Genomic DNA, 16,558 nt, shown 5'->3' with positions numbered 1-16,558 from the left:
GTACTTAAGGCCCAGCTCAAGAATCATCCTGGACTCTCCCCTCTTCTGTCAGAAGCCTTAGTGACTCTAACTCTTTTTTATTTGTTACAGCCTTCCCCTCCCTCCCCCATTACCACCAATTTAGTTCAAGATCTAGTCACCCACTGCCTTGGCCATTGCAGGAACAAGTCCATCAGATGTAGGTTCTTAAATGGAACATACCATTAAACATCACTCTTCAATTTATATTTTAAGAATTCCCTGATGTATCCCTATCCCCTCCCCCTATCAGTGATAGGATCAATACCAAACCAACTAACTCCCCACTGAAACTTTTGCCTTCATCTCCTATGACATATATAACAGCACCCAATACTCTGGTCACAGGAAACTACTTCACTTTCTCAAATACAACATGCTTTCTGCATCTTTCTGCCCAGGAGACCCTGTGTACTCTGTAATATGCTTCCAGAAATTCATAAACAAATAAAGGTCACTATAAAAATAGTAATGAGACATCTTTAAAATATGTTTAGAACTTAGCATAGCACTGGATACTGATGTTTTGTTTTTGTTTTTGTTTTTTTTTAGCGTTTATTTATTTTTGAGAGAGAGAGAGACAAAGCATGAACGGGGGAGGGTCAGAGAGAGGGAGACACAGAATCCGAAACAGGCTCCAGGCTCCGAGCTGTCAGCACAGAGCCTGACGCGGGGCTCAAACTCACGGACCACGAGATCATGACCTGGGCCAAAGTCGGCCGCTTAACCGACTGAGCCACCCAGGCGCCCCTGATTTTTTTTTTTTAAAGAGAAAGGAGTCACTACTAAGTGATTTTCTAAAGATTACCCACCATTTAGTTAACAAAGCCAAAACTAGAACCCAGGTCTACAGAGTCCCAGCCTGACTATGTCTGCCATCTTCTATCATTATCATAGTCACACAAAGCAAGGAAGAGCAGTGACTACACCTCTAAAATATTATATGCAATGAATAATAACAATGTTTTAAAATGATCTATTCATACAGGTATTCATTCACTGCCACATAACAATTTCCTACCAAATATAGCACTCTATATGGAGATACAAGCCTTTTTCTTCAAATAGTTTAGTATTCCTTTAGTTGTACTCTCTCAGTTCTATCTAGACTAGGCACTGTAAAATGAACAGAGTTGAATTGATGAAGACTTGCACTAAGTAATATCTTAGTAATATCTAATATCTAAGTAACATCTTGTTCACTGCTTTGACCCAAAGAACTACAGACAGTTACTAGGAAGATAATTCTAAAAACTACTACTGACTTTTTAACCTTAAAACCTCAAAATCAATTTAAAAATCAAGAGGAAAATACAGGGCATAATCTTGCACAAATTCAGAATACATGTGACTTTTTCTCAAATGTATTGTTTAAAAATGCAAACCTCTTATTAAACTTCACAGATTAAATTTTGTTGCAGACAGTATCACATTTCTTTCTTCATCTCACTTTGCACATACAGGCAACACATAAACCGAACACTGTAAGCTGCCCCCTTGCTCGGCTCTTCTTTGAGGACACATTTCATGATCCTGGCAGGGAATCAATACAAGTTGAATCTCAATCAACTTTAAAAGAATGCACATGAGGCCATGGGTCAAAACGTGGAGAGATTAAATAATGTTCTAATACATAGCAGGTCAGATGTAGTGAAATCATGGAGCTCTTCAAATTAGCGTTATTAACCTGGAATTTTATTCTATAAAATATTGCTTGTCATAGGAATTCTGTAATTCTCACAGTTTTAAAGCTCCCAGAAGCTTCTCACCAAAAACAAACAACAAAAAAAGAATAACTAGACAGAAAAACCAAAAACCCATGGAAAATATTTACAACAAAACCTGGTGATAGAGTATCACCACAAATCCGATAACACTATCTGGTAGAGACAAGGCACTAACAACCACTGCCCTGCAAGATGTCTGCCACTAATGGGGAGCTGAGTAGATCTGGAAACAGAACACTAAAACAGTGAAGACATACAAACTGGAAATTACAGTGAACCAGTCTGAAGAATGCACATGAAACTGAAAAGGAGTTTTACCCAGTCCAATAGCAAATATGTGCAAAAGGTCTACAATAAGCTTGAAATGGGGGGAAACAATCTAGCCCCTATGAATTCTCATGACATAACCACCAAATTTCCCTTCTAGAAGAGAGCCCCACCCTGAGGAGAAAGTCCTGGGAAAGGATTCAAAATTGAAATGGACTAAAAAAATGGAAATAAAAGAAGAAAAGCTTGAGATAAAAGTGGGAAAAGGGAACAGAGCAAAAAAAATCTCAGAAAACAAGTAGCCTTATTTTTAAACATTACACAAAAACCAATGAAGAGAGGTCTGTGCAGTTAGAAAAGCTATCTTGAATCTCAATTCCTTTTAAAAGTGGAGCGCCTGAGTGGCTCAGTTGGTTAAGCGTCCGACTTCAGCTCAGGTCATGATCTCACAGTCCATGAGTTCAAGCCCCACATCGGGCTCTGTGCTGACAGCTCAGAGCTTGGAGCCTGCTTCAGATTCTGTGTCTCCCTCTCTCTCTGCCCCTCCCCTGCTCATGCTCTGTCTCTGTCTCAAAAATAAAAACATTTAAAAAAAAAAATTCAATTCCTTTTAAAAGTAAAGAAAACCAATACTACATAAAAATGATCAACAGAAAAGAATCAAGGTCAAATCTCATACAGTTAACAGAAGAAAAAGAGAATAAGAAGCAGAATAACATCTCTACAACGAATCCACACTAGAACAAATACTCAGAAAACAGATCAACACTGTACACCTACTAATTCAAAACAAGCCAAAAATCATATGCAAGATATCAAAGAACATGTAAAATGAGTTAAAAGACATGTGAAGTTATGAAAGAACAACTAAATCAGAAATTCAAAATATCAGAATTAAAATAAAAACAGGAATTAGAAATAAAAGGAAAATATTTCAGAAATGAATATGAAATAAATGGAACATGAGAACAAATAAACACAACAAATAATGGCCGATAAAAACTAGAGAGGAAAAAGAAAAAAAAGTTTAATAAAAAAAAAAGTAATGAGAAGAATCCAAGAGAAAGTGATGAATACTGGAGTTAAGCAATCAAGATCTGACACACATGTTAACTTTTTTTTTTAAACATTTTATTTATTTTTTGAGAGAGAGAGAGAGAGAGAGAGAGAGAGAGACAGACAGACAGACCACGAGTGGGGGGAGGGGCAGAGAGAAAGAGAGAATCTGAAGCAGGCTCCAGGCTCTGAGCTGTCAGCACAGAACCTGGAGATCATGACCGGAGCCAAAGTCACGGCTAGGTGGACGCTCAACCGAGTGAGCCACCTAGGCACCCTGATCCAACATACATGTAAGAGAGTCACTAAAGAAAAATACTCAAACAAGGAGACAGAACACTGAAAAACTAATTTTAAAAAGTCACTGAAAGGGGCACCTGGGTGGCTCAGTGGGTTAAGTGTCCAACTTTGGTTCAGGTCATGATCTCATGGTTTGTGAGTTTGAGCCCCTCTTCTGGCTCTGTGCTGACAGCTCAGAGCCTGGAACCTGCTTCGGATTCTGTGTCTCATTCTCTCTCTGCCCCTCCCCCACTTGTGTTCTGTCTCTCAAAAGTAAATAAATGTTAAAAAAAAAATTTTTTTTAAGTCATTGAAATAAAAAAAAAAGGTGAAACTACATACTGGAAGAGCATACCCCAGGGCATTTCTTGTCTAAAGGAAACCTATTTATATTTAACAATATAGATCAGTTAAACATAAAAGCACAAAAGAAGACATACCACGCAAACATTAAGCACAGGAAGGCTGCAGTGGCTACACACCAATGCATAACAACTATCTTACATGTATACCACCGCTGTGCAACAAAAAGATTATCTGAGCAAGTCTTATCCTTTTAAATTTTCATTTAGTCTCATTAACAAAAATAAAAACAGGTAAAATTAATCATAATATTATATTTTATGTAATGCATCTTTCTCCTCTGCAGAATTCCCATGGAAAACATAGTAAGTTATCTCACCTTCCTTTAATGACTTAAAAATGGTGTTATAAATTAAAACAAACCTGCACAACTGCACAATTCAAGTTGAATTTGCTGCCTATCAATATTCAACTGCCTATCAATATTCTAGCTCCAGTTTTCTTTTTTAAAGTTGGCAGAGATACCTCACAGGAATGCTGTACTTCTATCAACTGCAATCTTATTACACAAACATGCTTCTAAAGTACAAAACGTATCATAACATTAAATGAAATATACTGTGTCAGAGGGTCAAAAAGGAGAAAACTTCTTCAATCTATTTGGCCACTTTCATCCCCTACTTTTTATAATCCTTTACATCCCAATTTTACTATTGACCATGAGCACAATATGACCAATATAACAAGTGCCTATAATTTTATGTGTGCCTTGGTAGCTCAGTTGGTTAAGCATCCGTCTCTTGATTTCAGCTCGGGTTATGATCTCAAGGTTCAGTTGGTGAAATCAAGCCTCAAGATGGACTTGTGTTGTCAGAGTGTTATGGAACCTAGTCTGGATCACCCCGCGGAAGAACCAAGGCACTCGTTGATCTTGGAAGGCAGGAGGTTTATTTCACAGCGGCCGGCTGAGAGGAGATCACTCTCCAGAGGTCTGACCCCAGAGCATAAGCATGGCGGGCAATTAATTTATAGTCTGTTACTTCCCGCATTAGTGGCACATTTTGGTGCCCGAGGCAAGCAGGGGCAGGAAAAGAACCAAGAAGGAGAGTCTTTGGGTGGGGACTGGAATTCCCCCATCAGTCCTGTCGGCCATCTTATAATTTTTCCATATCAAGTGCAGAGCCTGCTTGGGATTCTCTCTCTCCTTCTCCTTCTGCCCCTCCCCTGCTCATTATGTCTCTCAAAACAAATAAATTTAAAAAACAAAACAAAGGAAGTACCTGTAATTTTAATTACTTTTTTAGCTACAGAGAAATATTTAAATACCTACCAATTCTCTTTCACCTATTCTCACTGTATTTAGACTGATTAGGAATTCAACCTGAGGCCACAGAACACAATAAAGCTTACTGATGAGTATTACGGAAAATCTGTAATTTTAACTTACTAAGGACAATTTTTTTCTAAGAAAGATCAAAAGTTTAAATTAACACAAGCAAGTGTGCCTGGGTGGCTCAGTCGGTTGAGCGTCTGACTTTGCCTCAGGTCATGATCTCCCAGTTTGTGAGTTTGAGCCCTGCGTGGGGCTCTGTGTTGACAGCTCGGAGCCTGGAGCCTGCTTCAGATTCTGTGTCTCCTTCTCTCTCTGCCCCTCCCCAACTTGTGCTCTGTCTCCCTCTATCAAAAATAAATAAAATATGACATGATATTATACATGGAAAATCCGACAGACTCCACCAAAAGTCTGCTAGAACTGATACATGAATTCAGCAAAGTTGCAGGATACAAAATCAATGTACAGAAAGCAGTTGCATTCTTATACACTAACAATGAAGCAACAGAAAGACAAATAAAGAAAACTGATCCCATTCACAATTGCACCAAGAAGCATAAAATACCTAGGAATAAACCTAACCAAACATGTAAAAGATCTGTATGATGAAAACTATAGAAAGCTTATGAAGGAAATTGAAGAAGATATAAAGAAATGGAAAAACATTCTGTGCTCATGGGTTGGAAGAATAAATATTGTTAAAATGTCAATACTACTCAAAGCTATCTACACATTCAATGCAATCCCAATCAAATTGCACCAGCATTCTCATCGAAGCTAGATCAAGCAATCCTAAAATTCTTATGGAACCACAAAAGGCCCCGAATAGCCAAGTAATTTTGAAGAAGACCAAAGCAGGAGGCATCACAATCCCAGATTTTAGCCTCTACTACAAAGCTGTAATCATCAAGATAGCATGGTATTGGCACAAAAACAGACACATAGACCAATGGAATAGAATAGAAACCCCAGAACTAGACCCACAAAAGTATGGCCAACTAATCTTTGACAAAGCAGGAAAGAGTATCCAATGGAAAAAAGACAGTCTCTTTAACAAATGCTGCTGGGAGAACTGGACAGCAACATGCAGAAGAATGAAACTAGACCACTTTCTTACACCATTCACAAAAACAAACTCAAAATGGATAAAGGACCTGAATGTGAGACAGGAAACCATCAAAACCCTAGAGGAGAAAGCAGGAAAAAACTTCTCTGACCTCAGCCACAGCAATTTCTTACTTGACACATCTCCAAAGGCAAGGGAATTAAAAGCAAACATGAACTATTGGGACCTCATGAAGATAAAAACATTCTGCACAGCAAAGGAAACAACCAACAAAACTAAAGGGCGACCGACGGAATGGGAAAAGATATTTGCAAATGACATATCAGACAAAGGGCTAGTATCCAAAATCTATAAAGAGCTCACCAAACTCCACACCCGAAAAACAAGTAATCCAGTGAAAAAATGGGCAGAAAACATGAATAGACACTTCTCTAAAGAAGACATCCAGATGGCCAACAGGCACATGAAAAGATGCTCAATGTCACTCCTCATCAGGGAAATACAAATCAAAACCACACTCAGATATCACCTCACGCCAGTCAGAGTGGCCAAAATGAACAAATCAGGAGACTATAGATGTTGGAGAGGATGTGGAGAAACGGGAACCCTCTTGCACTGTTGGTGGGAATGCAAACTGGTGCAGCCGCTCCGGAAAACAGTGTGGAGGTTCCTCAAAAAATTAAAAGTAGACCTATCCTATGACCCAGCAATAGCACTGCTAGGAATTTACCCAAGGGATACAGGAGTACTGATGCATAGGGGCACTTGTACCCCAATGTTTATAGCAGCACTCTCAACAATAGCCAAATTGTGGAAAAAGCCTATATGTCCATCATCTGATGAATGGATAAAGAAATTGTGGTTTATATACACAATGGAATACTACGTGGCAATGAGAAAGAATGAAACATGGCCCTTTGTAGCAACGTGGATGGCACTGGAGAGTGTTATGTTAAGTGAAATAAGCCATACAGAGAAAGACAGATACCATATGTTTTCACTCTTATGTGGATCCTTGGAAACTTAACAGAAACCCATGGGGGAGGGGAAGGGGAAAAAAAATGAGGTTAGAGTGGGAGAGAGCCAAAGCATAAGAGACTCTTAAAAAAACTGAGAACAAACTGAGGGTTGACCGGGAGGTGGGGGTGGGGGGGTGCGAGGGAGGGAAGGGTAGGTGATGGACATTGAAGAGGGCGTCTTTTGGGATGAGCACTGGGTGTTGTATGGAAACCAATCTGACAATAAATTTCATATATTAAAAAAAAATTGTGGTTTATATACACAATGGAATACTATGTGGCAATGAGAAAGAATGAAATATGGCCCTTTTTAGCAACGTGGATGGAACTGGAGAGTGTTATGGTAAGTGAAATAAGCCATACAGAGAAAGACAGATACCATATGTTTTCACTCTTATGTGGATCCTGAGAAACTTAACAGAAGTCTATGGCGAGGGGAAGAAAAAAAAAAAAAGAGGTTAGAGAGGGAGACAGCCAAAGCCTAAGAGACTTAAAAACTGAGAACAAACTGAGGGTTGATGGGGGGTGGGAGGTAGGGGAGAGTGGGTGATGGGTAGTGAGGAGGGCACCTTTTGGGATGAGCACTGGGTGTTGTATGGAAACCAATTTGACAATAAATTTCATATTAAAAAAAATAAATGATATTACAATGTAAAAAAAATAAAGATTAAAAAATAAAATATTAATTAATTAATTAAGACAAGCAGGTCAATACTATCACACATCTATTACTAAATTAAACTAAAAGCTACCAAGTTACCTGACAGCAGGTATTTCTAAGAATAACAAGGTTAAAATAGAAATCTATATCCATTTAGCTAGTGATTTTTTTTCCTTATGAAAGCATAAAGAACAAAACTGTTCAAAACACTTCTAGAACTTGTCTTTCTGACTTAATCTGAGAATCATTCCACCTTCTTATGATTTACCCCAGAGTGCAGGAATTTTCATCCTCGAAGGTAGAATTTGACTTTAAGGAAAAAGTTGAATCACATCTCTAACTGTAATATACCATTCTTATTCAAACGCAAATAATTAAAGTGTTATTTCAATTTCTGTGGTAACCAAAGAGACTGAACATACAATCAAAGAATCTCAAGATCAAGAATGGAAGAGACTTCAGAGTCATCTAAATTATTTCTCATTTTCCCATTCAGTGCTTGAATCCCAGCTACAGATTTCCTAGTAGTTGCCCAGCCTCTGCACAAACCCTTCCAATAATGGCAAAATCATTACTTTTCAAGGCAATCAGTTTCAGTTTTGGATGGCCTGAAATACTAGAAAGTACTGCCTTTCAAGTACCTGCATATATTACCTTGGAACTTCCACACACTAGCTTAAGTTATACTCCCTACAGCTACTGTATGTGGAGAATTTAAAAGTATATAGGAACATGGGAAGAAAAGGACAGAGGTAATGAAAAAAAAAAAAAAAAGAGACTGTATAAATAATATAGGACAAATTGAGAGCATATGCTTGATTTTTTTTTTCATTTTCTCCATTTACCCCATTCAGTGCTAACTATAGCAAACATTATCTCACAGAATTATATCAAACCAAAGATTGTTCTCAGTGTGCCATTACAAAAATTAAGCACATACTGTGTTCCCAGTATTCTGGAGGCCATCACAAGGACTACAAATACACATACGATACAGTTTCTAACTACTGGAAGGTTACAATTAACCCAACAGACATGCACAAAGGTAAATAACAATATATGGTAGTAGATAATTAGGCACAAGTCATATTTAGTAGAAGCTTTATTACAGTAGGGATTTATTGGGTTTTAAAGAATGGAGATTTGGTTTGAAAAAAGGAATATGCAAAAAACATTTCCAACAACAGCAGAACCAAAACAAAAAACAAACATACACACCACAGAAGAATTCAACAGGAACAGCTGTCTCTACACAGCCAAAGAGATCTGCTGTCGAGCATCTGGAGTAAGGTCACAGACACACAATGAAGCCAGATGGCAGAAGTATATGATTACCAATTTAAGGAAAATAAAACTTTTATGATTCTCAGAGGAGAACCAATACAAATCTCTCAGAAGAGAAGTCAAATGACCAAAGCAATGTTCCAGAAAGATTATTCTGAATGTGGTAGGTAAAAGTGATGGGGAGGTGACAGTAAATAGGAAGATCAGGAATAAGCTAGAGCTGTGGACATTGCAGGAAAAATGAGAATGGAAAGCAACAGGAGCAACAAAAGAATTAAGAACTGATGGAATACAGAGGCACACAAAAGAGAGAAGAACCAAAGGACACCACAAGCTTTTAAGATTAACCAGAATAATGACATTAACTAAGAAACCAGTCTGAACAACCAGATTATTATTTAAATTTTAAATGTGTCAAGCTGCTGATTAGTAGGCATCTTCCAATCTTAACATTTATAAATGCTACCCATTAATAACTATGACTGTAGCCAAAATTTCCTACACTGAAACACTGAAACAATTTCATAAATCTTTTTTTCCTGTTTCCATATGAAACATATAGAGGTTTTATTGATACTGCTATAGAGCAACAGTTAATTTTGATATTCTGTTCTTTATTCTACTCAAACGCATAATGTTATCTGACAAAAAAAAAATGCCTGGTCATAACTATTCATTTCTCTTCATTTCTATCGTCGCATTAATAGCCAGCTTCCTTTGTTTCATAGCAAAGTATTTTTCATAAAGCAACAAAATTGTTAATTATGTCACAAGAATTACTTAATACACAAAGATGAACAGATATGTAAAGCCATGGTGAAATTCCAGTGCTATGGAATCAACTGAATTGGCCAACTCCAGCCTCATAGAACATACAATTAATACAATTAAAATGAATGCCTGGGAAAGTTACCAATCACTTCATATCAAAGATATCCAAGGCTTCTTAAGAATGATAAATCCATGAATACCAAAGGTCTCTAACAGGCAATGTAAAAAATAACTGACATTCACTATAGAAGTCACTACTGGAAAGACAGGGGAGAACCGTCTGCATAAAAAAATAACAGGTGAATCCGTGAGAGTAAATGGGTTATCCTATGGAGAAAGACTAAAGAACAATAGGGCTAAAGACAAAACTGTAGAAAATGTCCAAAAGGGGGAAAAAACCAGAAAAAGAAATAGTAAAAAAAAAAAAAAAAGAAACATAAAAAAAAAAAAAAGAGACTAAATAAACCAAATAAAAGATGTAGAATAGTAACTTCAACTTCTTTTACAAAGAAAAAGGTTCAAGAAGGCAGTGGGTAGTATCAAGTGAAGCAGGAAGACCAAGGAGTAGGGAGGAGAGTTGGATTTGGCCATTAGGGGTAAACTAGTATTCTCTAGGAGTACATACTTAGCAGAATGATGGGACTAGAAATGAGTTAAAAGAAGGAGAAGTAAGGTAAAGGTAAAAGGTAAAAATGAAATAGTGGGTAAAGATCTTGCTTGAGAAATTCAACTGCTAAAGGAAGATTAGAGCTAGTCACTAGAATACAGTGCCTGGCACACTGTGAGTACTTAATAAATGTTCAGTGGCTGAACAAGCCAAGAGCTGTGTGTTGAGGGGAAGATGGTATTTTAGGAAGACTTTTTTATGGCAGAAGGGTGTAAGTAATACATTTCAAAGAAAAAGAAAGAATTTAAATATGCCTCCAAATAAGTATAATTCTTGGGTGGAAAAGCAGGAAGGAAAGCTGCAAATGAAAAATAAAGGCAGAGAAACTAGCAGCCAACCCCCGACTATTCTGTCCCTAAAACAAGAAAACAAAAAGCTGCAAGTCAAAGCAAAAACACTAGGGTTGGATGGAATGAGAGGAAAGAAAGCTTCTATTCTTTTGTTACAATCGGAAACAACGATGTGAAAACAGTTGGGTTTAAAGACCTTTCCTTCAGGGCCCGCGAGTGGCTTAATCAGTTAAGCCTCCCACTTCAGCCCAAGTCATGATCTCACTGTCCATGGGTTCGAGCCCGGAGTCAGGCTCTGTGCTGACAGCACAGAGCCTGGAGCCTGCTACAGATTCTGTGTTTCCCTCTCTCTCTGCCCTTCCACCCCTCACACTCTGCGATTGCTCGCGCGCTCGCTCTCTCTCTCTCTCTCTCTCTCAAAAATAAATAAATAAAACATTTAAAAAATAAAGACCTTTCCTTCCAGCCAAAATATAGTCAAAGCTAAAGTAAAAATGGTAAAGATATTAAGATAGGGTAAAAATGCCTACAAATGTGAAAGGCAAGTTCACTAAGGATAAATCATGTATCTATGGAGACTGGCAATTTCAAATGTGAAGTTCCCCATGATATACTTTATAAACGATAAATTTCAGTTGTGTAGCCTTGGTGTTCCCAAGAAAATACTAAGTACCATACCAATAAATGACACTAGTCAGTAGTAAACAACCTGAGAGAGAGTATCACTAAAAGATTTACAGATAAAGTATTAAAAGTGGTCCAAATGTTATCACGATAAATACCAAATATATGGAGTATACTTTGCAATAGGGACAAAATCTCACTAAGATGTTTCATTAGTACCATTTACAAGACTCTGCACAAAGTAAGCTAAGAAACAAGAGCACAAGCAATGTTCCTCTGTAATAAAAATAAGGTATTCTTCATTTTAACTCCTTCAATAAGGCACTGAAAAATGAATAATTAAAAAATTTAAATCATGTAGGAAAATGGTAATACTTGGGGTTAACAAACCAGTACATAATAAAAAGTAAAGGCTAAAGGGGTGTCTGGGTGGCTCAGTCGGTTGAGCATCCGACTTCGGCTCAGGTCATGATTTCGCAGTCTGTGAGTTCAAGCCCCGCGTCGGGCTCTGTGCTGACAGCTCAGAGCCTACAGCCTGCTTCGGATTCTGTGTCTCCCTCTCTCTCTGCCCCTCCCCTGCTCATGTTCTGTCTCTCTCTCTGTCAAAAATAAATAAACATTAAAAAAAAATTTTTTTAAAAAGGTATTTATAAAAGTACATAGTCCTTTCCAAAAATTTGAAAAGTGCCTGACAATAAACTCAAAATTAAAGACATTTAATCTGACCAAGAACCACATTTCAAAAAGGAATTTTGATTAAAATGTAAGGTGAGTAACTCTATTTCCATGCTAATAAAAATCAAAATAAGTTTTGGTAGATAAATTATTTTCTTTCAAAAATAAGCATATAGCTATTTTAACACAGCAATGATATATGATAGATGTCCTAAAACTTGGTTCACACACTCACAACATGTATATAAATAACTGACATAAATATGGCATACGTATAATATCAGTTGATAAGAAGCTCTGAAGCAAAACTTAGTACGTAGTTACATTTTACAGAGATACAAAAAAGAACATTTTTACTTATAGTCTGACTGGGCTCAGAGATTAAATCATGTTTCCACATTTACTATTAAAGATCTAAAAATATATATAACTACCCAAAACTAAGTACCATCTTTGAAAACTAGAAGCATAATTTTCATGAAATGTTGGCGGGGCAGGGGGGCAATAAGGGAAGACACAGGGTAGATCTATATGCAGTAGAGTAATTCTCTCTCTACAAATAATAATCTCCCAAGTTTTGTTTCTTTTTTAAATCAAAGAAACTCTTATAAAATGTCATATGAATAAGGAACACTAAAACACACTGTGATCTTCACTCTTCCTTATCCAAAAGATAAAAATCTCAGCCTGTAGCAACCTAAAGGTACAGACGTCAATGTAGTAGTTGCCCCTAAACTGGCACAAGTAAATTCTCTAGGATAATGGAAATGCTCTGTATATCTTCATTGGGGTGTTGGTTACACAGTATAGACATTTGCCAAGACACATAAAACTCACTTATATCTGTAAATTATTGTCTCTATAATTATACTTCAATTTTTTAAGTAAAAAAATAAAATGCAGAGGTATAAACAGAAGTGGATTAAATGGAACATACCTACCATTACAGGCAAAATGATAAACTTAAATTTGAATAGGAGCAACCTCAACAGACAACCAATATGATCACCTAATCATCTCAAAATGCCTTAACATGCAATATTACTAAAAATGAATTAATTATACTTCACAAATATTCTCAAAAAAGTAATTTATACTCAATAATACCACACAACGAGTCAATTTATTTATTTACTCAGTAGTACATTTAACAACCAATTCATCACAGTGGATTTACTAAGAAGCTATGTTGCATGGATCAGAAAGATATTCAAGGCAGCAGTACTGAGGGTTTTACCTAATGAACAAATGAATAAATACTACTAATAACTGATAAGCTAACATCGAGTATTTAAAATGTATCAAGTGCTGTTCTAAATGCTTTCCTCATATTAACTTATTTGATCCTCACAACAACCTACAGAATTGGATACTCTCACTATTCCATTTCATAAATGAAGAAATTGAGGCACCCTGAAGTGAAGTATCTTGTCAAGCTCATCCAGGTCTAACTGTGGCAACCTAACTATCTAGAGACAACTTTCTAAATCACTTTGTTCTACTGCCTTTTTAGAATCAATTGCCTTAAAATTTTCTAGGTTAAGATAAAGGTTGTGCTCTGTAGAATGGAACCTTGGGGGATTTTTATAGAATAGCAGTCCCAGAATGATTTTTAAAGAAAGTACTTACAAGGCCCACCACAAGAATATTAGATGTCATGCTCATTTGTCTGTGTGATTAACCTTCTCTATACTCTTTTCTCCATACTTTTTTTTAAAACTAAAACTTCATCGTCTACTTATTTAATTTTTAATTGAGCACATCCTAACCTTATTTCTTATCACAGAAGATCTGATCTTTAAGAGGAGCAGTGTGGTATATGAAGTCATACAGAGCATTCTCTGGTGATACTCATCGAAAGTCTTGCATTCCAAAAGAATAATTCTTATTTCAAGAAACTGACAGTTGAAAACCATTCAAATTGTGTCCAAATACAATTTCAGAAATTGTGTATTACTTAATAATTGTTTTCAAAAGCCTTCCATTTTTAATAATTCACTATCTTGCTGTTGTTAACGGTAACTTATTCCACAGAAGATGAGCGAACTGTAGCCCTCTGACTGGGAAGTTCTGCTCTAAGCTACAGGAAAAGAACAGCTGTCTACCTCAAATAAACTGCCATTAAACCCCTTTTAACAGCTTACTTGAGACAAATATTATTTCTGGAGAACTGAATTGTCCATGGATTTCATGTTTTATCCTTAGTGTGAAATGAACCATTAAAAGGCAATATACCTTGGGTCTTGAATGTTTTGTACCTCCATAACCCAATACAAACACCAAGTTGTATTTTCAAGCTACACTTCACATTTTCTTGAAGACAACTTAAGAAAAAACATTTGAAATCTGTTACCACAGTTACTATAGAGATGCTATCAAGAACAGTGCCTTATATGCAATGTTCAAAAAGCTATGCTTCCTTGATAGAACAAATAATTTTTCTCCTCAAGGATCATGAAAATACATAGTGTCATATTTCCTTTATGCCCTAGCCAGCAAAAACCTCAAAACCTTAAGAGTGAACTAAATGAATTGTTTGACTTTACAGCCTAAAGATCTGTTATTTTTTCCAAATACTTCTAAGATTTAATTTCTTTTAAATATTTAAATCTTGGTTCTATCTAGAATATACTTTGGCATAAACAGGTCTTTAGTACAAAAGTTTTACTTTTTTTAACCAAATCTTTATTTTTTTATATGATCTACTCCCCTCAGGATTGTATTCTATTCTTTCACCCTTACCTCACCCTATCCGTGCCAATTTTTGTGTTCTTTTTGGTGTTTTCTGATTGGAGGCATGTAGGAGTATCACTGAAGTTCAACAATATATATTTGTATATTTGGCTAGTTCAAAAAGGGTATAAGAAAAAGTAGTATAAATTCACTGTGAATTACAAATTAAAACCAGTAGAAATAAACATTTTTATTTTAGCAGTTATCCTTAAGTATTAGAAAGATTTTGAGAATTTAAGACTGTCACACTATAAAAATGGCAAGCCCTTCAAATTACAGATTTATCTCTAACAATGCTAAACCACTCAAAACAATCCAAATCAGTCATTAGAACATTTGCTAACTGGACTATCTTCCAACTATTGGGCCCTGTTTGAAAATCAAGAACATTTCTGTACAGAAGGGAAATCTTTCAAGTCAGTTCTTAGGCAAGAGGTGGTTTATTCTTTATCTTTACCCAGGCTCCCTCTACTGACAGAATAACAAAACAGAGTATGGAATTATACCAGCTAATTTCATCAACACAAAGAAAAGGAATTCATTTTTTAAAGACTACAAAATCAACATTTTAGGTAAGAATAGACTAAAAACTGAGTTCACTACATACCCAAAAAGAAATAAACATTTGTGAGTGGACAATTCAAGTAACATCCAAATTGTATATGTGGCACATATCATTTTAATATACTACTTTTCAATGTTAACCCTTGGATATAAGAAGGATTAAAGATTTTAAATTCATTTTAAATATTTTTTTAAAAGAATTTTAATGCTTATTTATTTTTGAGAGAGAGAGACAGTGCAAGCAGAGGAGGGGCAGAGAGAGAGGGAGACACAGAATCTGAAGCAGGCTCCAGGCTCTGAGTTGTCAGCACAGAACCTGGAGATTGTGACCTGAGCCGAAGTCTGACACTTAACCAACTGAGTCACTCAGGCACCCCTCATTTTAAATATTTTAAAATAATCTTTCAGGAAGGAAATGTTTACCTGTATCTGTTCTGGTGTCCATTGGTCTAAGTTGACTGACTTGACCCTGGATATATGAACCCCAAGATTTCTATGGATTCCAGCACATCTGATGCAAATAAACACACCAATATTCCAGGAAGCCCATCGAGGACCTAATTAAGGAGAAAAAACAAAGATAAATATTAAAAACTAAAATAAATATTATGACAGCATTTAAGTGAGACACTGATTTTTATACAATTACAATGAAGCCTTACAAAATTCTACATGCTCAAAGTTTACAATGGTGCCGGCAGCAAGGTTATAAATCAACCTTCAAGAACTTTAATGAGTTTACTAATTTTGCTTTTCTAGAAACTTTCCCAAACCTAAGAATTTAAAACTAATTTATGTGAATAGTGTTTTCACTAGCATATTTAAACCAGGACCAGTAATGTCCCACAGTATAAAGTAAGTTCTTTATTAAGTGTGTAAAGTATTGCTCAGGTCATGATCTCACAGTTTGTGAGTTCAAGCCCACACTAGGCTCTCTGCTGTCAGCACAGAGCCTGCTTCAGATCCTTTGTCCCCCTCTCTCTCTGGCCCTCCCAGCTTGGTCTCACTCTCTCTCTCTCTCTCTCACAATAAATAAAAACAAAAAAAAAAAAGACCGCCAACAAATATAAATTAAGGAGTTTTCAATGAAATGTAGAAATTAGTAAGAAATAGACAACCAACATAAAAGAAAAACATAAAAAAGATATGAATGGGTAATTCACATAAGAAGAAATGTATGGACAATAAACATAAAAATATGCATGATCTCACTAGCAGTTA

General features: G+C 36.3%; 1 protein-coding gene across 5 annotated transcripts in view; it reads right to left on the bottom strand.

Moving 5' to 3' along the window:
• The window catches only part of SMAP1 (small ArfGAP 1), a 205,467-nt gene that overhangs the window by 143,275 nt on the left and 45,634 nt on the right, over positions 1-16,558 (bottom strand). For 3 of the 5 annotated variants that reach the window (XM_042939152.1, XM_042939148.1, XM_042939149.1), the window contains exon 2: positions 15,761-15,894. In XM_042939152.1, coding sequence (XP_042795086.1) covers positions 15,761-15,894 — 134 coding nt within the window. Of the gene's footprint in view, positions 1-15,760; positions 15,895-16,558 lie in introns of those variants that run through there. The other 2 variants (XM_042939150.1, XM_042939151.1) reach the window with 2 other exon arrangements.

Source organism: Panthera leo, chromosome B2 (assembly GCF_018350215.1).
Source record: "Panthera leo isolate Ple1 chromosome B2, P.leo_Ple1_pat1.1, whole genome shotgun sequence".
NCBI classification, from domain to species: Eukaryota; Metazoa; Chordata; class Mammalia; order Carnivora; family Felidae; genus Panthera; species Panthera leo.
The sequence above is the reverse complement of the archived record's forward strand: the minus strand, read 5'-3'. Positions and strand labels throughout refer to the sequence as shown.